The 23,698-nt window shown below is 37.7% G+C and overlaps 1 protein-coding gene across 1 annotated transcript in view; it reads left to right on the top strand.

Moving 5' to 3' along the window:
- DNTT (DNA nucleotidylexotransferase) overlaps nt 1-23,698 on the top strand; it is a 96,884-nt gene that overhangs the window by 59,858 nt on the left and 13,328 nt on the right. The window contains exons 8-10 of the mRNA XM_075717859.1: nt 124-226; nt 9,185-9,448; nt 10,900-10,983. Of these exons, the coding sequence (XP_075573974.1) occupies nt 124-226; nt 9,185-9,448; nt 10,900-10,983 (451 nt within the window). The remainder of the gene's footprint in view (nt 1-123; nt 227-9,184; nt 9,449-10,899; nt 10,984-23,698) is intronic.

Raw genomic sequence — 23,698 nt, 5'->3', positions numbered from 1 at the left:
ACATGGCTATCACTTTATGCTGCGAACTCTTTCTATAGTGCAGCAAAACATTCTCTTCGAAAGCAGTGTGAAATTCAACAGGAACTTAACTCTTTTAGTCTTCTTGTTATTTATTGGTTCTAGGGGTAAGAAGATTGGACACGATATAGACTTTTTGATCACCAATCCAGGACCAAGAGAAGATGATGAACTTCTGCATAAAGTTGTTGACTTATGGAAAAAGCAGGTATGAACTAAATAACATTTGGCCAAAAAAAGACATATTCTGACAGCGCTGAATTAAGCCTATGTAGTGCTTGAAGAATGTTGACTCCTTTTTACAGATGACTGCAATATTTTGAAATTGGATGTTACTCTATTTGGTTATTGATCATGATGATTTAGATGCATCCTCCATCTCTGAATGCTAAAGTTGAAGGTTACGTCAGAAGTACGGTACACACATTCTGTTGTATCTTACCCTAAGAATATGCAGCTAGTCAGAGGTCAGAAATCAAGCTAGGCGGAGTTTTGAGTGACACAACAAAACTGTTCTTATACTTTAGAACAAAACTATATTTGTTTAATTTCTCCTTGAGATGAGAGTAAGTTCTCCCAAGGGGAACTACTTCAGGGAGCTCCAGCTTTAAGTGTGGTGGATTTGGGTGACCTCATGGTGTGAGGTGAGCAAGTCTGAAAGCTTAGGTACCAAAGCCCTGGAATTCTGGCTTCCTTTCAGCCCATAGATTAGCATTTTTCCTGGCTTCCATTGCAATATTGTCAAAATTCACATAGTCTGCCATGATGTCTGGGTTTGGAAGAATGCACACATTTGACAGACGAATTGTTCATCTAAGCGTTTTAGGTTATTTTCTGTTCAGCTTTCTTCAGTTTCAAGCAGCTTTAAAGTTGGAAGAGTGTGAATCATAACAGGTGCAGGTACCTCAAAATATTCCTGGGTCAGAAATATAGTATATTGGGAATAATAAGCTTTTGTTTCTTCTACCTTTCTAGCCAGCTAGGGTATTTTTCAACATTTACTACCTGTACTGTTCAAAGGAATTGAGTACATTTCAACAAGTCCAACACTCTGTCTAAGGTGAATCACCAAGTGTCCACTGCTAAGTGAAGTCAGCTTCCAGTGCAGATAGCCTGGAGAGAATGCTTTAGAACTGATTCTTGAGCTGTGTACTTTAAATGTATAGTAGGTTAACATGTGGAAGAAGTTAGCAACATCCAACCAGACAAAAGCTTATCTGACTGTATAAAGTTATATGTTTCAGGGTGGTCAAAACCTTTCAACTGGCTTAATCGAAGGGCTTCAAACTTGTTTTTTCCTGGTAAAATACAACCTTAGCTGAATTTCTCTTCCTTCAGTTGACTTTAGGTCTTTGAAAGGTTAACATATTATTATTAATATTTTAGATTTCTGTGACTTCTGTCCTAATTCTGTACTGAAAGTGTATGTATTGAAGTAGATTGCTAGCAGGTATTATTTATTATACTTCAGTGAAAAGCAATGAAGCTGTGGCAATTAATGAGTGCTGAGGAACTACTCTATTTTAATCTCTTTTTAATTTATGTAAAGTTTCTTTCTCAGTCATTCTACTCCCTTTATTCTGAGAAAAGTTGCATTTCTTCTTGGAAGCTGTCTTTTTACCTTCTTAAGCAGACTTGAACCTCTAGGAAGCCATGTGTGGGTCCTCCAAAAATCCTGTTTATTATCACACTGCAGAAAGAAAAAGTGATGACAGGCTGAGGCTAGAGCCTGCCCTGAGTGCAGCCTTTCATTCTTTTCCCCATTCCATCACACTCCACTTACATTAATGAGAACAATGGCTGTGATCTGAGAAGCCTGGCAACTGCCGAAGCATTTCAGGTCACTCTGAGCTGCTTTCATTAAATGGACTTGAAAGGAAAGAAATAGAAAATAAATTGTTCTTGCTGATTTTTTTTTTAAGGATAAAATTTGGCGGAAATGAGTGCAGGGAGAGTATGAGAGGTCAAGGGTGGCCAAGGGTTTGATGAAAAGATTAGGATTCCTCTACAAATCCCAGCATGAAGAAAAAATGTCAGAAGGGGAGATGCACAATGGCTGTAGGAACCAAACCCAAACAAGCTGGGGATTTTTTAAAGCTATGTACAAATATTTTCTGTGTCTTGTTTGTCCTCCAGAATTTTTATGGCTTATACTACTAGCTATACTGCCTCTTTGTTGTGAAAGTTGTAATATACAGGCTTTTACTGGCACTATTAAAAAATAAGCTGCCAGCAAAATCAAAATGCAAAAAAGAAAGTGAGGAATGATAATCCTCTTGCCTTTTTATTATCTTTGATTTTTAAGGGGGAGGAGGGGACGTAAAAAACCCCCAGACCTAAAGCACTTTTATACTTTTTGACAGTACACCTGTCGTCTGCTTCACAGCTTTCCACTTTTGTGCTATTGCTTCAAAGTCCAAATTCATCAAAGAACATCACTGAGGTCACAATGTTGACTTCCTTTTGGCAGCTCTTAGCAAGGGATTCTGCAATGTTTAACTTCTAAACTATGGACCTCAGCCTTATTTAAATTGTTTAAAAGGGCCTTTTTCTTAGCTGAAAAGTTTAACGTAACAAGATCCTTCCATTGAAAGCTGTTGAAAAGTAAGTGGTTAAATCAACACCATCATGCTCTTTGATGCAGCACCACCAGGGATAAATGGGCCGAGGAACACAGAACACAAAGTCTACATTGAGCTTCAAAGTAGAGTGACAAAACGGAAAAACTGCAATGCAGTACACAGGTTATGGTTTTAATGGTTCCAAAAAGGTTCATAAAGAAAGTAAGAAATTACTTCTGTGGGTTAGAGCTTGGAAGTCCATGGGCAAACAGGCTGAGCCATCTGTGTCGATGCAGCTTCATTCACATACTGTGTAGAGATTTTCATTTTTTTGCTAAAAAACTATATAGCTATATTTAGCACTGTTCCTGTTGTTACATATGTACTTTCAACAAAGGAAGAGATACTGTTACTACAGGCATTCCTGCATTCTTCATTTTTTTCCCTTTGTATTCATGTAAGTATAATGTTGCATTTTTCTTTTAGCTTTTAGGAAAATGAGTAATGTAGATGCCTGCCTGTGCTTACTTATTTTAGTACATTAGTAGTCTGGTTTAGACTCTATTGTTCACCCTTGCTGAGGTCAACAGGTCAGGAAAGGGAAGGCTTGATGTCCCATTAAGGTGGGTGGTGAGGGGCAAGTAACCGCTCTCACTTTTTCATTGCTGGAAACAGTTTTTTGTAAACAGGGTTCACAGAACAGCAGCACATTCATTATTGGGTGACAGCTGGATTTTAGCAGCAACAAAACCAGTTTCTAAGATAAGATACAGAAACACTTAAGAGGCTGGAGCGAAGAGCTTATTTTTTTCAGATTAACACTCTGCCATGAGGATGCAGAGCTCCTTTGTGAACACATATTGTCTCCCCTTTTGACTCAATGCATTATGAATTTTTTGTTGCATTCTGGCTCAGCTTCAGCAGGAGTTGAGGACATTCTTACCTCAAATAGACTATTGCATGGTGGTTAGAGCACTGGACATGAGAGAACTTGGCTTAAATTGCTTTAGGCAGAGGATGGGGCTGAATCTGATTGTCCTGCTTGTGAGGTTATTGCATAAAGTAGGCAGAAGTATTCCATTTCCTGCTATGTTTTAAGAGAAGATCCAGGCAGCAGTGGCATTTCTTATGGCATCTGATCTTTGTGGTGTGCATTGTATATCTGTATGAGATAGGTATGTATGTATATGTCTCTATCTATCTGTCTATCTATCTATCAGTTTATTTTGCTCACCAGTGCAAATGCTCATGGCACAGAGAGAGGGAAACATCTTCATTCCTGGACTCCAGTGCTGGTCTGTCCATTGCTAGCAAAACCAGGCTGTTCAGGACATGCCCAGAATTAGACCATTCTGATATACAGGGAAATTCAAGATGAAAAAGGGACCAAGGCAGCTGCGTGGTTATGCAGCAGCTGCAAAGTTTTGTATTGCTGATCAAGCTTTTGATGCCATTTAGTAATGATTCTTCACCCTAGCAGGCCTGACTGCTCCCAGGCATCAGTTCCTTCAGCTGTTCCACTTTATAGAATTCCATCTGTCTCACCTAGGTAAAGATTTTTCTGAACTAACATGCCTACATCCTATTTTGGATTAGCTATAGGTATTTCACTGAAAAAAAAAAAAAAAAAGATCAGTTTCACTTTATTAAACCATCTTAGAAGGAAATTAATAGCAACAACATATATATATTTCAGAATAACATACTGGATTACATTTTCAGGTGGTATAAAATGGTCCTACTTAGCTTTAATAGAATTAATCCAGCTACCAACAATTATGAATAATGACAGCTTGTAACATTAAAAATAGGATAAGATTTAATTTAATTAAAAATGACAAAGAATGCTAGTGACCATATTTAGATTGATTTTTCAGCTATTGATTACATATTTTTCTAAAAATTCACACTTTTCTTGTTTGATCATGGATTTACTCCAATATCGATGCTATTGATGTGCCAGCACTCAGTCTATTTAAGTAAAAGTGCATAATCATGCTAAAAAGGGAAAATTGTTGTGGGTATTAACATAACTGCCCTAAAAAAATACATTTGGTTTTGATGGTGTTGTAAATTTGAGAAATGAAAATGCCCACATTTTAAAACTTGATTGTGTAAACAAGGTCTACAGCACTTTATGGTGTATAGATCAAGCTGAAATTTGCAAAGAACTGCAGATTTCCTGACACAGAGTAATGAGAAGGCTGCTGTTTTGCAGCTAGCAGTAGTCAAAACTTCACATAGTCTTCATAGCTGACTGCCCATTCAGGTGATACTTTTTCCAAATGTACAGAAGTGCCATTTCAGCTTTACTTTATGGGGTGATGGTGATGTCCAGTGTCTAGTCAAATTAGGTTAATTGGAAACATTATCCAAATGGAACTGACCTAGGCTTTGGCTCCTATTTAAAGGTGACATCCCAGCTTTGAGTCAAGTTTCAACTGCTTGTTGAACTCAGCACTTGTGTAATTGTTGCCTAATTGCATTTTTTTTAAGTGAAGTAGATATTTACAGTGATGTACATCCTCTCATGCTCTTCCTATTAACTTTAGAAATTGCCCAGCCTACAAACTATGAAAAAACACTACAGAATGACCCAGAGAAAGGTAGTCCTAAAATATCTTTCTAGTCACACTTGCTAAATGTGGCCAACTGCAAATACTATAAAGGTATTCAAGTAGAAGACACAGCCTGGTCAGCAAGGGAAAACAGCATTAGGAAGGCTCCAATAATGATTTGTTGTAACTTCTTCATGGTTGCTTGATGTTACATCTCAGGGATCTCAGGGAGTGTTTCCTTGAAGTTCCTAAATATGAAAATAGGATGAGGAAGAAAAGAGAGGAGGGACCCACCTTTAAATGCTGTGGTTTAACAGGCAGAGTTTGTACTCTTCAAGCAGCTGAGAGACCTCAAAGGGAGGACCTTTAATAGGTATCTAGGATCTTTACCTAGGATGACTTTAGGTAAAGGGATTTTCTTAATTTTCAATGTGGGCAATACAGCGAAGACTGATATGTAAAGTTTACCCTGTTTTCATTTACAATTATATATTCCTGTAATGAGTAGCAGGCTGGAAAAAATGGCTCTGAAAACTAAGTAAAGCTGATGCAGAAGAGATCATCTATAAAGATGATAACACAGCTAAGTGTTAGATGGAAAATATTGATGAAGCAGAGGATAGAGTGTATGACTAAAGTTAAAAATTAACATCTTAAAAGGCCTGAGCATTTTATGTCAAGGCCATTTTATCTATTACACACACACAGGTAATAAATACATAATTGTATCTCCTCAAGAGCTTACAGGCTAAAAATCCAAGTATGGGATACTGGTGGCCATGTGTGACTGTCCCCAGGTCTCACTGAGATAAAACACTCCCCTAGGTGCTTGCCTGCTTGCCCATAAAGAGAGAAACCACTGCAGGCTGCGATATCTTGCTGGATTTCTCAAGAGATCAGAAACAAAAATCCTACTAAGACTTCCCACCTACAATAGGAATTCTATTCCTTTTGTAGTCCATCTAAAGATGGGGTTTAATTCCTAATTTCTTGCACCAAAACTGAGGAGATTTGAACAAAGAAGACACAAACACTGATACAGACTGTGGCAAATGTGCAAAACTGGTGATCTGAGCACACTGTCTACAAACAGCATACAGGTACTGGAAATGTAGGTACTTGGAACTATAAAATAAGACTTTACCAAAACCTAATCTAGTTAGGATTCGCCTAGGGAAATAAATTATTTAGATTTGTTCTGGGATACGCTATGTAATGCCCCAAATCTCAAAAAGCAAAAAGGAAAAGGAAGCAAAAGATGAGAAAGCACTGATGAAGTAGCTAGAAGATTTTTTATAGAGAATGGGAAGAATGTCAGCACTTAATAAAAGCTTGAAGTCATCAATTAATGGTCAATGATCAATGAGATTAAAAGCATTTTTTAGCATTAAAAGCAACAAAATCAACCTGAAGGCAGGCAGAGTTTCATCAAAAAGAATGAGATAAGCAGTTATGCATTAGCATTCAACAGCTGTTTTGAGTCTGTATTTGGAAATAGCAAGCATCAGTGCCTTGTGTCATTGGGGTAAAATTAAGAAAAAATTACTATCTGTTTTAGAGATGGATGTGAGAGAGCACCTGCTAAAATTAAGCATTTTCAAATCAGCAGACTTGGAAACTAGTAATCCAAGAGAATGGGCTACGTAAGGAGTTTTCTCATATTAGTTTATAATAAATCTTCAAAATCAGGAAAAATTCCAAAGAAGTAAAAGGATGTCAATGCAAGTCAAATTGTTATCATTAAAAAGGTTGGTCCAGTGACCCATAAAACAGCCTGTGACTGATTCCCAGTAAAATAATGGGATCGTTAATTTGGAACTATCATCAACAAAACCCTGGAGGCTGAAAAATATAATAATGCCTATCAGTGTCTCTTCATGGAAATCATATTTTAAGTGTTTTTGTTATGCTTTTTTTTTTTTTTTGGTCAGAATTATAGCTCTTATTGCTGTAAAGTATTCTCTAAGGTATTTAATATATTTTCATGTAAAGTTACCACACTTGCACTACATAAAAGAAATAATCAAAATATGGTGTTTAATATGCAGATATTCTGCCAAAAATCAGTTCATTGTCACTTGTGTTCGTAAGCAGTCTGACCTGGAGACCATTGTAGTTAATTGTTGGCAGCCTTTCTATACACTCTCAGTTCAATATTGCAATCTAAAAAAAAAAAAAAGAACACAAAACTAATATGATTCTTTACCATATATTAAAGGATCTGTTAACTAAAAGTAAGGAGGCATTCTTGACTGTGCTTTTTTATGGTGAGACTAGTGTAAGAATTCCTAGTCCAGAGGAACAAGAATGTGTAAACATTTGAGGGACTTCAAAGGAGAGATAAAAAATTGATCCAAGGACCTAAAGAAATGCTGGTGATGGAAATTTTAAGAAACTGAGTCTATTCATCTCATCAGTGAGAAATCTGAGAAGTGGGTTTGATCAATTTGTATGTTTAAAGAAATGTAAAAGGAGATATTGAAAGACATGACAGTCTTGTTGATCTTGCAGATGAAAACTAATGAGCTTATCTAGCCAGAACGTGAGGAAGCTCAGCTTAGTAGTTTTCCTTCTAGTAATAACAATTAAGCACCTGATAGACCGTGAAGAAAGTGGTTTATGCACTATTGTTGCTAACCTTTATAACAAAGTTAAATTTCTTTTGCAAAGGCAAATCTCCAGTCTCTACTTCCTGTGAAATCTGGAGATCAGAGGAGTGTACAGTCACAGTGGTCTCCTATATTTTATGAATCTATAAAAGCTACATTAAGGCTGAGTGTACCAGGACTTAGGTACACATCTGTTTTCGTCATGTGGAACAACTCTCAGAAAGTGGAATCTTTTTGCCAGCTGAGCCCTCCTGCTAGAGATGGCTTCAGTGCCACTGAGCATTGTTATATTATTACGCAGCAAGCTCCATTTCTATTCTGAAGACTCCAGAACGACTGAAGGAAGTTGTGTGATGTACAGTATCTGCTTTATTTCTTTGTTATTGTGTATCTGACATTTTGTATTCTTTAAAAAGGATGTGCTGGGCAGCAGAGAGAGGGATGGTGCTCCTTGTCTTGTCCCAGGTGCTGTGCTTTGTGTGACGAAAGGTTTTCTGGCTGGCGAGGGGAGATTGCACTTTACCTGAGGGCAGTTGAACATGCAGAGCTCTAAGAAGCTTCGGGAGTGCAGTCTGAGATGTCCAGGAGATCAGTAGCCTTGGAAGCTGCCTAGAAATGCAAGGAACAGGCACAAAGACAGGCCTGCGACAGAAAGATGCCTTTCCTAAGGGCCTAGAGGGGATAGTGCAGAGTTTACTGCAACCCCGGGAGCCATTGAAAGGTTGCTGGCTGCAGAGCAAGGCTGGAAGAAAGCACTACCTCTTTCCACCCAGCCCTTCCTACAGTGCTGGATTAGAAGGAATTAATTTATAACACTCTATTACTTCCATTTTTCTCACTCTGAATGCTCTTTATTATAAAAAGAAATTCTTGTTTATGTTTTAATAAAATCTGGCTCTTAAAGATCAACAGTTTTTTGGTGCACTTCCTTCAAACAAAAAGCGCGGGCAGGGCCATTCCATGTCTCTGGAGACTCCAGAGACCTTGTCACAAGGAAATCTCACACAACAGACACAGCCCAAACGCTCTGTTTGGAATCTGTCAGCAAGACTGTGCTCTGGACTAATGTGTTTTTCTAGATGTCTGCCACGTGGGAAATCATCAATCCCTACTCAGAAGTTTCTATTGACATCAACTACAAAAGGCTTAGGAGGAAAGGGTAGAGGGGAAGAATGGCAAATATTGTCTTCTTAGTACAGGGCAGGGCATTGCCACTATCAGAGGACTACGACTGCAGATTTCTCTCAAAGGATCTGGTAATATTTTTCCAAAAGTTGCAGCTGTTTCTTTTCTCTGTTTAGCTCAGTTTTGGCCCTGCACAGTTCTTTGTTTACTGAAAGTGCATTTTACATGAATGTTTTAAAACAACTATCTAGAAACTCTGGAATTACAGTAAAACCAGTCCAGCAACTCAATGTGAGCAATGTCTTCTCTTTAGGGCTTACTCCTATATTGTGATATGATTGAATCAACATTTGTAAAAGAACAGCTACCAAGCAGAAAAGTTGATGCCATGGATCATTTTCAGAAGTGTTTTGCAATTTTAAAATTATATCAGCCAAGAGTAGACACCAGCAGTTACAACACATCAAAAAACTTTGATACAGGAGAAGTCAAAGACTGGAAGGCAATCCGTGTAGATCTGGTCATAACGCCCTTTGAGCAATATGCATATGCTCTGTTGGGCTGGACAGGCTCCAGGGTAAGTAACTGCAACTGCCTATGCTTTCTTAGCGTTGCTAACCTATTTTTGCTGTTGCAGGACCGTTCAGTGTTCAGGATTTTAAAAAAAATGTTCCTTCTCTCCACATATCACATTTCATGCTGTCATCAATGTGATCATAGGTTGGAGCTGATGAACTCATCACTGACATTTATGGATGTCTCTCTAGAGAAGTTAACATCTATTTTCCTTGAAGCTTAATGTTTAGTTTCATGGACTGAAGAGCTAGATTTTCAGTCAGTTGCATTGTCTCTTTACATCATATTAGTCTTAACAAGCAATTTAAATGGTTACTGAGTAGAGAGATGATTTGGAAAGCATCACAGAATTTTACAGAAAATTACACATTTGAGGAAGAGATGTTCTGAATTGGAACTTAATTTGTTTCATAGGAGATTGAAACAATTTGACATCTTTTTGGATTAGATAAAATGTTTTCTTTCAGTTGTATTTTAATTGAGTGTTTTAAATTGTAAAAAATTGAAAAATTTTAAAATTTACATGTTAGTTTTTAACTAGAATAAAATATGTTTTGATTGATATTTGACTAAGTTGAGAAAACTTGAGATGATAGCTACTTTCACAATAGATGCTGCAGTCAGTGGGTATAATATAAAATAGTACAATATTTTCAAAATAAAAAATTCTATCTAAATCCAAACTCAAAACTCAAATGATTGATCTCTTTCCATACAGAATTATATTTTAATCTGTTCTACAAGCTTGCCTTCAGATGTTCATTTTCTTAGGGAGTAGTTACATGGTATAACGGAGAACTCCTGAGCCTGTTCTGAATGATCTTTTTGATGTGCTAGAAGCAGTACAGGTGCATTGCTGCTCTGTTCTACTCATGTTAATTGGCAGCAGGATGTTTTAGACCAGACAAAATGCTGCAATTGATGTATTCTCCTGCTGAGCTGATGAGTTACTTCAGTCACTTTTCTGTTTTAAGATAATAAAACGTATTTATTTGGCCCTTGGATTAAGTCTTGCAGACTTTGGGGTCCTTCTTACCCTGGAAGTGTTTGGCTACTTAAAAGCCCTTCTTTCAACCCTTTAGGTGGGTGTCTACACTAAAAATGCAGTTTGGGAGGCCCTTTGGTTGAGTAGGCAATGACTCCATCTTTCTCTGCTTCACTCACCTCCTACTCCCTGTTGAGATAATTCACCTACAGACTGTGGGAACCCATCATAGGCTGTACCTAAGCTTACTTTCTTGTACAGCACTATTCTCAGACTAACCAACTAAAATTATGGACCATTGCCTATCAAAACGTCCTTTCAGATGATCCATTTTTTCAGCCTATTGTCTTTCAATAGAGGTAATTTTTACATGTTCATTTATTATTTGGTTTGGTGTTGGAGCTCTTATACAAAGGATAACAATCATGAGTTGTCAGAATTGCTCATATATGCTATATCTTTTACAGCAATTTGGGCGTGATTTGCGGAGGTATGCTACTCATGAAAGGAAGATGATGTTGGATAACCATGGCTTATATGACAGGAGAAAGGTACAGTTGATTCTCAGAAATAAAGCTATTGTGTTTTTATTTCTGAGTATGCATTTTCAGTTTATTTTTTATATTCAAGTGTATAGAATATTTTAGCCTGATTCTCTATTTGTTATGTGGTAAAACAGTGCACCTTCACAAAATGTCTCCACTGACAGAGCCTGATTAAATCTGAACAAGTAAATCCAGAAATATTTTTTGGTATTGCTGAGGTAATTTCTGAAATTTAACAAGAAACATATATTAGACAATGGTGTTTGGAAGAAAGTGTGCAACCTTCACAAAACTGAGAATAACTCATCTGCAAATATTTGAAAAAAATATTTTACCGTCTCATTTCAGAATGAAAGGTCATGTCTATTTCACAGGCACAATTTCAACAGGGATTGTGCTGACATTTCAAGGGAAGAAGGGATATTGAGTGGTACAGGCTCAACTAGAAGGTCTGAGGAAGTTTTTGTAGGGTATGATACTAAGTGGAGACCAGGGATCATCCTGCTTTTAAAGCCCTGCGTTCAGAAGTCTATGTGGAGTTCTGTTTAGTCAGGCTTACTAGTCTTGGTAGTAATTGGTCATATTTCTGGTCTAAATGCTCTTGGCTGTAGTTATACTGATCTCTGCATTTACCTGGCTTAATGTCTGTATTTGTATTAGGCCATTTTAATAGTAAGCGAAAATCAATATTGAAGATGTTTATTGATGTCATTATAGGAGAAGGCAAAAGTACCATGTCAAGACTTTACATTAATCTTTCCTATATATTCCTTATAGAATGGAGACTGCTTTTAGCATCTCTACTTACATGCGACATTGTCTCATCATTTGCTTGTGAGATGCAGCAGTGATCTAAACCCTCACTCCATTTCAGCAGTCTCCGTATGTGCTTGTCAGGCTCAGATGTTATTGCATCCTCAGTTCACATAGAAACCTGGGGAAATGATCAGACTAATGATCCATTTAGTCAAATATCCTGTCTTCAACAATTGTCAATACTATATGCTTCAGAAGAAAATATAACATTACATAATAGATGAATATGCTATTAAATGTCTAAGGAGAGATGCTTCTTCACAAACTCAGGGATGATGTCAGTGTCTTTCTGCCTGTCTTTTATATTTTGAAAGCATTCAGAATATAAACTCTTTGCCTCAACATAATATAGCAAATGTTATTATCTGCAAGTTAATATGTGCTCTGTTAAATAGCTTTTTGGGTGTAACAATGGGTGTAACAGATAATGGCACTAGGGAAGTACAAAGAATTTAAGAAATGCCAGTGTTATGTTTTGTGTGCTGAAAAATTTGCCTGACTGGTATACATCATTAAATATGCTGCTTCTACCCAGAACCCTCATGCATTCAGTGATGCAAATTGGACACTGTTCACTCATGAACAGCATCAACCAATACTGTTTTTTCTTTATTGTGTTTAGGCTTTATATCTGATGTACAATTCAAATCCTTCTGGGAAAGAACATGTGAGTTTCCATGTGAATTTCACTGGACTAGCCAGGATGTTTCACAGATGAATGATGAGCTTATCTTCACAATGCCCTCTGGGAAGAAAGATGCTCTTGTCTTCCCAAATTTTCAAGTAAAGAACTGAGGCAGAGAAAGATTTAAGGCCCTAAAAATCCATTGCAGTTTGGCCTGAATTTTCTCCTGTTGAGTATCTGCCTCAGGACTTTGAAAAATACTTAGAATTGTGTATATCCATGACATGTTTCCCAAAGCCATCAGCTGTAGCTGTAACTGAATTTCCAGACTTTCTACATGTCAACTTACATTTCCTCACTGCACTGCCTAAAAACAAAGAAAAAGAATTAGTGGGAGGGCTGAGAAGCAACATTTAAAAATTTTTCCTTATTACTTATTATGATGCAGGAATTTTATGACGAGGGCAAGGAAAAAAAAAATCCAAGCCTTCACGGCAAATTTCAACTGTCTGGACCATGAAGTCCTTAATCTAGGACTTCCATATATCAAATGAATGACATGAATAGATCAAATGTCCCTTTCCACCAGGGACTCTGCTTTCAGATGTTCCCCCCCCCCCCCCCCCCCCATAATATCTAAGTCTTCCTTTCCTCATTTAATCCCAGATACAGCCAGTTTACTTCCAAATTTTATTTTCTGCTGCAAAACACAGACTTACTACAGATTTCAAAACAATAAGTCATGACAGTCTGTTGACACAGCAGAATACTGTTCTTGTCTCTGCTGCATTCTCAGAAGCTGAAATTTTCCACAAAGAAAGAAAATTCTAAGGCAGATATGTAATATGAAAAATTTCAGACCAGGCAATACTGAAGTTATAATCTACTTAAAACAGGGTCTTTTATCAAGTAGTGCCATTCTAACAAGAAGCAGGGACACACCCCCTCACACACTCTTCTAAGTGTTCTACTGCTTGTAATCTAATGTATTAAATTAAAATAATTTTTTTCTTATTTTTAACTTTGCAATTTTGTATTAAGTTATTCACATAAAAGACATTTTGAACAAAATCCTTCCACACTGCCACCCAGTGTGTAATAAAGTCAAGAATGTGCATAATACAGCAATGGTGTTTGTAACTGTGAACCTTGAGATGATGACGCATAGTGGAAGAGGGGAAGTTTGCAGTAAGTTGTGTGGCTGCCAAGGTTGATTAACTTTTAGGGTCATCAGGTTAGTAAGCTTAAAATCAGTGATGAACATAATTAGTAACTTCAGTGCTGTTTCAGGGAACATATACCCAAATCGTGAAATAATTAAGGTTTTTTTTCCTTAATTTAATTATGAAGATTACAAAATCTTCCTTACTGTAATTCTAGTGTTTTTAGTTCAAAACCATTTGACTAGGGGGTACACTAAAAACACGGATGTTTTATCTGACTGTCTCTTAAATATAGCTTGGAACACGAACCTATGTATTTCATGAGGACATTTTTCTTTGTGGTAGGAAACCTTCCTTTCCCAAAGGAAAACTTTCTCAAAGCTAAAAATGATCAGGAAGCAGATATCCTTGTGCAAGCTGCTCAAGATCCCTCAACACAACCTTAATTAAGGTTAATTAGCCACCATAGGTAAAAACTGAACCGCATCTTTTCCACATTTCTCTCCTTGTTTGCTGAAGACAAGTTACCTGATACCACTGGCTCTGTCCAGGCAGCAAAACTTTCATGCTCAACTCTGTAACAGTCACTGGGGTATAATTCAGGAGCTGGGCCAAATCCTTTCTGCTTCATTCTTCTATTGCTCTGTGTGTGTGTGTGTACAGCAAAAGGGATAGAAAGGTCAGGGAGAGTCAAACTAATTCTTGATCCTGATGAAGACCAAATCCTTTCTTTGAAAACACTTGCTTGTCATTTAAAATTTGGTGAGCTGGTATAAGAAGTTAATAAACCATGCTATAGCAAATATACTTTTTTTTTTTTTTTTAGTGGAACGTAACAGTGCCTGTAAGAGAGTGTTTTTCATTATAAAAGACAACGGTTTCCAGGTTTGCTCACATTCCAATATATAATTTGGTATACGTTATTCTTCTATACTAGTATTTATCAGCCCTTTGGCACTGTGGCCCACTGCCTGAAATGTGATGCGTGTCAGAGAATCCCAGATTCCAGTATTCAAGGGGTTGCATGAGGAGAGAGTCGTGGTTGCTTTAATGTGTTTTCAAAGGGATTCTGACAGGAATAGGAAGTGTTAACACAGAAGTTAGGAATCAATTACATAGCTTTGCAGAGGTGAACAAAAGGAACAGATATTTCCTCCAGGGACTCGTTACAAAGTCACACTGTGAAATTATTCCTCAGCCTTGATTTTTTTTTTTTTTTCTAGTGTGAATCTTTTTCATATATTTGTGGGTTTTGGAAAACAGTGTGCAACTATCAAACTAATGTTTTTTTCAGTTCTGTAATAAAAAGGGCATTTTGTAGATCTTCCTTTGGTAGGAGAATTGTGACAACAAAAATTGAAAATTTACTACCAATTATCTGTCAGCCTCTTTTTCATAAAAAGATAGTGGATGTCCAAATCTATGCCTCTTTAGAACTGTCCTAAAGCTATGGAAATCAACACTTCTATACATCAAGTATGAAGTTTCTGTGATTTACATCAGCTGGAGATCAAACCTTACAATGACTCCCACACTTAAGGAATAAAGGAGCCATCAGGAAGAAAAATAAATTGTATATTCCTCAAGTCTTATAATATTATTTTTGCTGTTGCACTGGTTAAAAATGGCATGATGCATTTATGAACCAGGCAAATAAAATTCTCAACGTTAAAACTTTCCTGATTCATGAATGAACAATATGCTCTCTAAGTAAAGTAGAAGTGCTTTTGCAAAAAAGAATTTCATTATTCTGGGTGAACCATAAGTCAGGTCAGCTGAACAGTAGAGTCTTCCTTAGAAAAATTAAGGTCTTTAAGCTGGAAACCATGACATCACTGGTTTTTACACCACTCTGTGTTGGATTGGGGGTCATTTATTCCTTAACCCATTACAAAGAATTTTTGGTCTAGACTTAATCAGGAGCTAATAAGAGTGTAAGCACTGACCTCTGTTATGTATTTTTGTAACATGGTCATCAGTTCGCTGTCTGAACTGCAGTTTTTAATCTGCATGTATATATACAGTTTGCCACATACTGAGATTTGAAGGGCACTTTCTTTGCAACGATTAAAAGTTTGTGATGTACTAGGGCAGTCATTAGCAAGTTTTGACAACATCCTGACAGCTTTTTAACTGGGTGAAATGGAAAGAGATCTAGTGGATCTAACTAAAGAAACAGCTCTAAACCCTGTTTTATTTTTAAACACCTGTCTTTAAGCTGAATAATTATTATCTCATTGCATGAGAATGCAAGAAATGTGTGATTTACTTTCACTTTAATGTTTTATTATTTTTAAAATGATTTTTAAAGTGGCTGGCAAACCACAGGCTTTCTATTCTTAAAGGAGTAGCTGTCCTTACAGTATGAGTGCTTCTCCCCTTTTACAGTGTCAGCAACCTGGAATAAGGTTCTGGAATGGCAAAGGTTGTTGGTTGCTCCTTTACCAAACTCTGGTGCCGTTAGCTAGAGTAGAATATCCTTGTCACGCAGAAGGGCACTGTGGAGAGTGTCTGAAGTTGGACTCTATGATATTGGATTTTTGCATCCTTCACCAAGAGGGTGGGTAAGACTTAATGTGAAACGACTATTCTCCCATGAAATGGCTCTCAGACTCAAGTGTGTGTTTTTCTTCAGCAAGAATATTACTTAAGGAAAAACTTCCTCGTTCTCCAGAACATGAAATGCTACCCTCCAGTCAGCTTATAAACTTAGCATCATCTTTAACTTTGAAGTTTGTTCTACCATAAATGTAACATCATCTTATCTGTCATGCCTTTACTTTGTCTCTACGATTAATCTCATCCAAGTCTCCATTTCTTCTTAATTTGGCATTGTTTCATTCAGTTTTGTAGGGTGCAGTGTTGCTGCCTACTTTCTCCTGAGTACTATTAACACCACTTCAAAATCCAGAGAATGACTGTAAAAAGGGTGACTACAACTTAGTAGTGTAGAATGTCAGTTTGAGAAGTTACTTTCCTTACCCCAGTATTGGGAGGATCCTATAGGCCCTTGTGAGTTACCTAGAGAGCTGCTGTAGCTCTGGAAGACATAAGCTATGTCTTTCTGCTGAAATTAACCAGTTTTAAATATAGCTTAGATTCCAGACTGTGCGCACTAAAATGAAATTCAAGTTCCAATAATTTAATGATCAAGAAAAGCTGTTTTTAATTTAAGCTGATTTTGTTTTAACTTCTGTTATTCTGACATTTGCTGTTAGCTGCTCTTTGGCATTGCTGCAAAACCTTTTTGTTGCTTGTTACTCCACAGGAACATAAATATGTTGGATTCCTTTTTTTTTTTTCTCCTGACTTTGTGTTCCTGGATGTTTTCTGAGGTTGCAACTTGTAGTTCGTAAATACCAGACTGCTGTGATCCTGTTCTTCCTCATGGCTCGTCCATTTGAACATCCAATTCAGATACCCAATCTTTCTTATAAACAGGTGTAGATTTGCTGCAGTCTGGCTGGTTGAAACTCTCTCTGTTCCCTCAGGTTCTCTATACGTAGTCACTGGATATAAAAGGTCCTTCTTCAGCTTCCAAAAAACCTGGCACACTATGCCTGTGTCGTGAATGGAGGTTTGCGAATCCTGGTGATTATGTTAATTTATTGTGAATGAGTGACTTTACACAGTTTGATTCAGTAGCAGTTTAGAATTTAGTTGTGACAAATTGCAGGATTTGATTGTGATATTTTAATAGCACTCAATCATCAGTGATTAACAAAGTGATTAGACAAAATCGATCAAAACAGTGATTTAGTTACAGATTCGAAGATGGCAAGGTTCACTCTGTTACTACATGGAGGTGCATAAAAGTGAAATTAAGTTACACTGAGTTGGAATGATTCACAGAGAGATTGTATACACAGGGGATAAGGAGGACCCTCCTGCTGAGTCACGAGGTTCAGAATAGACCCCCTTGCTTTCTAAACTCCTTCTCAGAGAGGAGTCTAGGTGCACCTAGGTCTAATTGTAGTCTCAGACTTGGTCAATGGTTTATGTGAGTAAGGATAATGCAGCAGTATAAGACTCACTTCATAATTAAATCATACATGTACAGACTACTTAAATTGATTTACACATGCATACACACAGACATGAATATGTGTGTATATATATAAAAAAATAAGGTATACCTGTTAAAAATTCCCCTTGAGTTCAGTGAAATATTCACGTTGAATGCCTTGGCATTTCTCAGCGGGCAAGGGTTGAGCCTTGAGGAGTGAAGGGTTTCAGCCCAGGCTCTGCTGTTGGTCTTTGACAATAGACCTCTGGATTTAGCAAACTTTAAGAGTTTGCCAGCTCTGAGAGGTGTCCCACTCAGAGGGAGATGCAAAAATTCCCCTCAAGTTCAGTGAAACATTCACGTTGAATGCCTTGGCATTTCTCAACAGGTGAGGGTTGAGCCTCGAGGAGTGAAGGGTTTCAGCCCTGGCTCCACTGTCGATCTTCAACCATGGGCCTCTGATTTTAGCAAACTTTGTTTGCTAGCTCTGAGAGGCATCCCACTCAGGGACATGCTGGTGCAGCCTGCTGCAGTCCAGGAGTGCTCAAAGGGTCTCACTTAGGACTGCTGTTTATAGGATCTTGAGGTGATTGGCTTTAGTCATCCATTGAGCCACGATCCGGGTCGGTAATTAAGTGGTACTGCTCTTTTTTCAAGGCTGCCAGGTAACTGGTTGTTCTTGTTCCCCACCTTTGTTTCAAAGCTGCCAGATAAATGGTTGTTCTCACTCCCTGCTTCAACCATGTAGGAGTTCTGGTACAATTAAGGGGCACCTAATTGACCAACTCACTACATAGTGGTCGTGGTCTGGCAGGAATTCCTGAGGTCATAAAGCAGTTGAAGAGAGAAAAGGTGGCGGGGAAGGGGGAAGGGGGAAGGGGAGGGGTGCAGAATGCACCACCACAGCTTGTCACTGCTATCTGAAGTGTTTACACTGATGATTGTGAAGACAATTGTCCCACAAAATTCCATTCCTGTTGAGGAAACAGCCTAGATAACTGTTTGCATTTAAAGGAAAGGTTGAATGAGCAGGCTGAAAATAATGTGATATTTTATCAGTTTGATTCTTCAGGGTTGTGCACTGTCCAAGCTCTGAACTTGGAAATGTCATAAGTGCACAGCCAAATTACTCTGAAATTTATGTGCAAAATTTTGCACATACTGCTGGTATTTTGGCTCGACAGAGAAAACAATCAAGAACAGCTGTTAACATGTGTGGAAGGCATTCATATGCAGACTGGAAGTAACGTCTGGAGATGACCTACCTATTTTCTTACTCTGCAGTAGATCTGTTCTTGCCTACTACATATGTCTTTTCTTGTATCACTTTGTAACAGGGCATCACGTCAGGCTGGTAGACTGATGTGTTTACAGTAGGCCAAAGGATCATGTACCTGTTCAGACATGTGACATTGGAGGGCATATTCAAACAACTTTTAGGTTTTCATGTTCTCTGAACATTTTCTGATCCCTCTTTTAATCCTGATTTGGCTTGTGAAAAGGCACCCTGAGAAGGAATAAAGCATTTTTTGACATTAGGAAGGAAGTGACAATTGTGTGAGCTGAAAAGATCACATACATTGTTGTAATATGGCCCAAGGAAGGAGGATGGTCCAGAGGTTTGACTATTAGCTTGCAACTTGTGTCCCACTAGCCAAATTCTCTCTGTACTTTTAAGCAAGTCATTTAGCCTTCCTTGATCTCAATTTCCAAAAGTAAAACCTAATTCCCACAATGCAAAGGTACAGTAAGGAAAAGTAGTCAACCACTGTGGCAAAAACTAGTTCAGTTTAATGAAGGATTTTGATCACTCATTGTTTTGCCTCTCCCTATAACTAGGAGAAGGAACAAATGTTTAATGAAGAGTTTTGATCATTCAAAATTTGCTTGTTCTCTTAATCAGAGGGAAAGTCAAAATGTTGACACTTTCTGCAAAGGGAAATGCTTTTTCAGTCTCAGCTTTGGAAACAATCCACAGATCAGGCTGTTCCAAACCTCCAAAGCTCAGACAGTTCTTGGGGCTGCAAGCTCTGAGGCACTTGGCTTGGCTGGCTGTTCCAGGCTTGTGGAGCCAGTAAGCTCTGGGGACTCTGGCTCTGATGTAATTAAAATGACTTATTGGAACTCAGGCTCCCAGTAGCCTGTCAAGCACATTGTTGAGAAGATGGGCAAGCTGGCAGGAGCTCAAATAGGCTTAGATTTTCAAAAGTGCCTGGTAAACTAGATTCTATTGGATTATTTTTTTTCAGGGCAATATTTTGATAATTACATAATTTTTATGGAACACCCAAGTTTAAGCGAGTAGGAAAATTCCGACAAACCAAAATTCATTAGTGTTTTGCTGAATAGATCTGTTCACAAGGCAATGGGATATTATGTTTGTGTGACTATACATGTGTTAGGTAGAAACATTGTTCTCTAGAACTGTCTTTTCTCTGGGAATCCTAGGAAGTTGCATTCCAGTGATTCTCAGCCAGCAGCATCCATATGTCTTGTTTCTATGATTCTCCGTAGAGCTTGGTGTGAGGAGGCCCCAAACTTAAGTGTAGAAGATGCTTCTCAAAGATCTACTGTGCTATGCAAAGCCCAGCCCAACCACTTATACTACAGATAAATTTGAGTTTTTAAAATGCAGGATTTATCAACCTTTTTTACTATTACTTCCTAACTAAACTCCATTATCTGAATTAATTTAAAACTAGTACCATTACCAAATACTTCAGAACCCATATTGTCAGAAAATAAGCTGCTTTTTGGTTGTTTTTTTACATTTTGGTAACTATTTGGAAACTATTCCTTGTGGCTACAGTGTAGAATGATATTTAAAACTTCCCAACTGTACTTGACACAGTTTCAGCTGTGGTAAGATTCCCTATTGCTCTTCCTTTTCATTCAAGGTATATTCACTGTTCTTGGTGCCGTTTACTGTTCAACAGTTACTCAGGGCCAAAAAGCCTGGCAGAAGTCTGCTGTATTCAGTGTCTGAGCTGTAATAATTTCCCATTTCATAGGAGAAGACTCTGCATAAAACAAGAATTAGTTTCAAGTGCTCCATGCCAGAAGTTCTGCATGATATATTTCCTCAAATTGTTATCTTTTGAGTACCTAAGCAAGCATGTGGGAGTTAGGCTGAATGAGAGGTGGGATGGGCTAAATGCATCAAGCTGCTGCAGATACTTTTCTCTATTCCTCTTTTGTGGTGGGAGATTTCTAGGGATAGTATGTGGAACAGCTTCATGACTGGCTCAAGTGTCTTTTTCCTGCACCTTTATCACACCACTGCCCAGTGGAGATCCTCAAGCTGGTTGTGGGATCCAAGAGTTGGATTTGTCTTGTAGATTTAGATTTTTATCTTATATAAACCCATATGTTTCTGCAGTAATATTCCAGAAAATCACTTTTAAGTCCAATTATTATTTTATGCAGTTCAAGCCAGAAAAATGAAGTGATGGAAATAATTAGTATTACTTTTTTGTAAAATGTAGCTGGGATTCCTAGGGTATAGTAGATTGATTAAATTATTAGCATATGAATGTTCTTGCACTAGCATTGTAGGTTGTTGGGTTTTTGTAAGAGGAGGGTCTCATAAGCTCAATGATATTTTGAAGAGTCATTGGAGCAGAAAGCAGTTAGTAGTTTTATGTCCTATGAAAATTTAAGACAGGAAATAGCTGCCTTAATGTTTTCTATTGTTAAAGAAATATTGGAAAAAATACGACACTCTGTGCAGAAGACTGTATATGATTGATGACAATTTTGCATTTAAAAACCATTGTGTGAATTTGAATGGCATTAAATGTTATTTAGCTGTTGAATAGCAAAAGAGGCGGTGTATATAACTGCTCTGAAAAGTAAATTCACAAGATGCTCTGCAAACTTCATAATGGGACCCAGCTTTGCAAAACATTAAGTGCTGTACAGTTACAATGAAAATAGTAAAACCCTATGCTCCCAATTCTTTTTTTAAGAGACTATTTAGCTTTCCTTGGGAAACCAGTATAAGCATGAAAGGGGACATTTATCCTGGGATTTCTTCCACACTGTGAAGATCACTATTGCACAGTCTTTAATCACTTGCCTGCAAAAAGCATTTCTATTTAGGAGAACCCTTAACTGACTTTGCAGGCAGGGCTTGCCCTGTCTGTCTGCGTATATCTGTAAACGAAGGTGTGATTGCAGCCCAGGTAATTGACTATTATATGACTGTAATGCTTTGATGAGCTTGCTCAAGGGTGTGTGTAAGTTTGTTGAGTTCTGCTACTGCCCATCTTTTGCCCAAGTAGTTGCTTCACAGACAACCACAGCGTTTGCAGCAGGCAGCCCAACCAGTGATGCCTGGCGACATACTTGAGCTTCTAGCCTCCCCCATGATATTCAAATTTTTCTTTGGCTGAGTCAAAGTTCGTGTTGCTGGCATGCCACTTAGCCAGTAACTTTTATTTTGAAACAAGTCTTACCTGGCAGTGCCCACATTGGTCAGAAAAGTTATGTTTGTGTGGTGGCTTGGCTTAGAGGATGGAAACAGCTCTGAGGAAGCCAGACTGATTGCACATGGCTGGGTTGTTACCTGCACTTCCCAGAACTTTATAAACAGGTCTCCTAATAAAAAGGCAGCTTTGTTTTCCAAGGGTTGATTCTTCTCTGTTGCTACCCAATATGTTCTTTCTCAAAAACATAAATCACTGGGAAGAAGAGCTGGCTATGATTCTATACCCTTAGTTTATTACATAAAGATGTGTAATATTCACAGGTGTTTAGCTGTGTATTCAATACTTACAGTCTGAAAATTAGTTTTCTTGTGTCATCTGAGAATGTTTGCTCCACACTACCTTTCACTGAAAAAAGATGCCTGCAGAAGTTTACTTGCACAGTTAAAGAGCCATTTTTTTATGATTCTTTAAAGACTGGATGTTACAGTCTTATTTTGGCAGATGCTGCTCTAAAACTATGAAGTTATAACAGTGAGACAGTCAGCCTTGAGAACATCTTGATGAATTAAACATGTTGCAGCTGCAGAGTTTGCTTTAGATGTCTGCCATAATGACTGGATTAAAGCTAAAGTAAACACGAAGATCCAAAGTTTATAATATTGATTTCCAATGTGATCAGTTGTTCACACAATCATTACTACAATTAAACACTGAGTCATTGTAAACAGATGCACATACTTTAATTTATGTTCCAATTCTTCTCTCTCGCTCTCAGGAAAGTGGAAATTGCATATGTGATTTGGGGGATTTGTTCTTTTTGCACCTGGTCTATTTTTAAAAATTAAGAATTAAAATAATCTGCTTTTCTTACCTCTTGGTAAATTAAAAAATGATTATGCATTTTCTTCCAAAGTGTGCTTTTCCCCAGTGTTCTCTTAGCAGTTTAAATGTTTCACATATAGCATATGATGGTTCATTTTAACAAAGTCTGCATATAATTCATGTATATATTTAGCTGAATTTAATCCCCTTGTAATAGCAAGCTGTACCTCTAACACAAAGATAAATGTACCTAATTGTTGTTTCCTTTGCTTAGTGTGTTTTCTGTACAGTTCAGTGAAACCTGTATTGCCCTCAAAATGCATAAGTAGGTGCAGCTCCAAAATATTTTGACTATACTTTTTATTCATTTTCATTTCTAGGGCAGTACAGAGCCAACAATTTTCAAGTGTTTTAATTTAATTATTCAATCAGTGTCCTTGGATAAGTTATTGAATGTGAGGCAGGTAACATAGTCTCAGATGATTTTCTGTCAAAAGAAAAAAAGAAATCCATTGAGAAGAAGCTAGGTAGAGAGGAAGCTGGAAAAGGAAAGAGCCAAGAGCCAGAGAGGAAAATGGGGTATGGAGTGGGAGTGAGAATGGGAAGTCTGTGGTGGATGTACAGATTTGATAAGTACAGAGTGGCTGGACAAAGCGATGGGTAATGGAAAAGGTACATTTGATTAGCAGCTGCACTGTGGAAAAGAATCTGGCTTGGTTGAGGAGACTGAGCTGAAAAGGGGCAGGAAAAAAGAATGACTGGGGAGAGGTATGAGTGGAATTTTGATGGACTTAAAAAATAAATTTAATTAATTAGGCTAATGCTTTAAGCTGGCAACAAGAAACGGGTAAACTTTCTA

This window comes from Pelecanus crispus, chromosome 10 (genome assembly GCF_030463565.1).
Source record: "Pelecanus crispus isolate bPelCri1 chromosome 10, bPelCri1.pri, whole genome shotgun sequence".
Lineage (NCBI taxonomy): Eukaryota > Metazoa > Chordata > Aves > Pelecaniformes > Pelecanidae > Pelecanus > Pelecanus crispus.
This window is presented reverse-complemented; position numbering and strand designations above follow the sequence as displayed.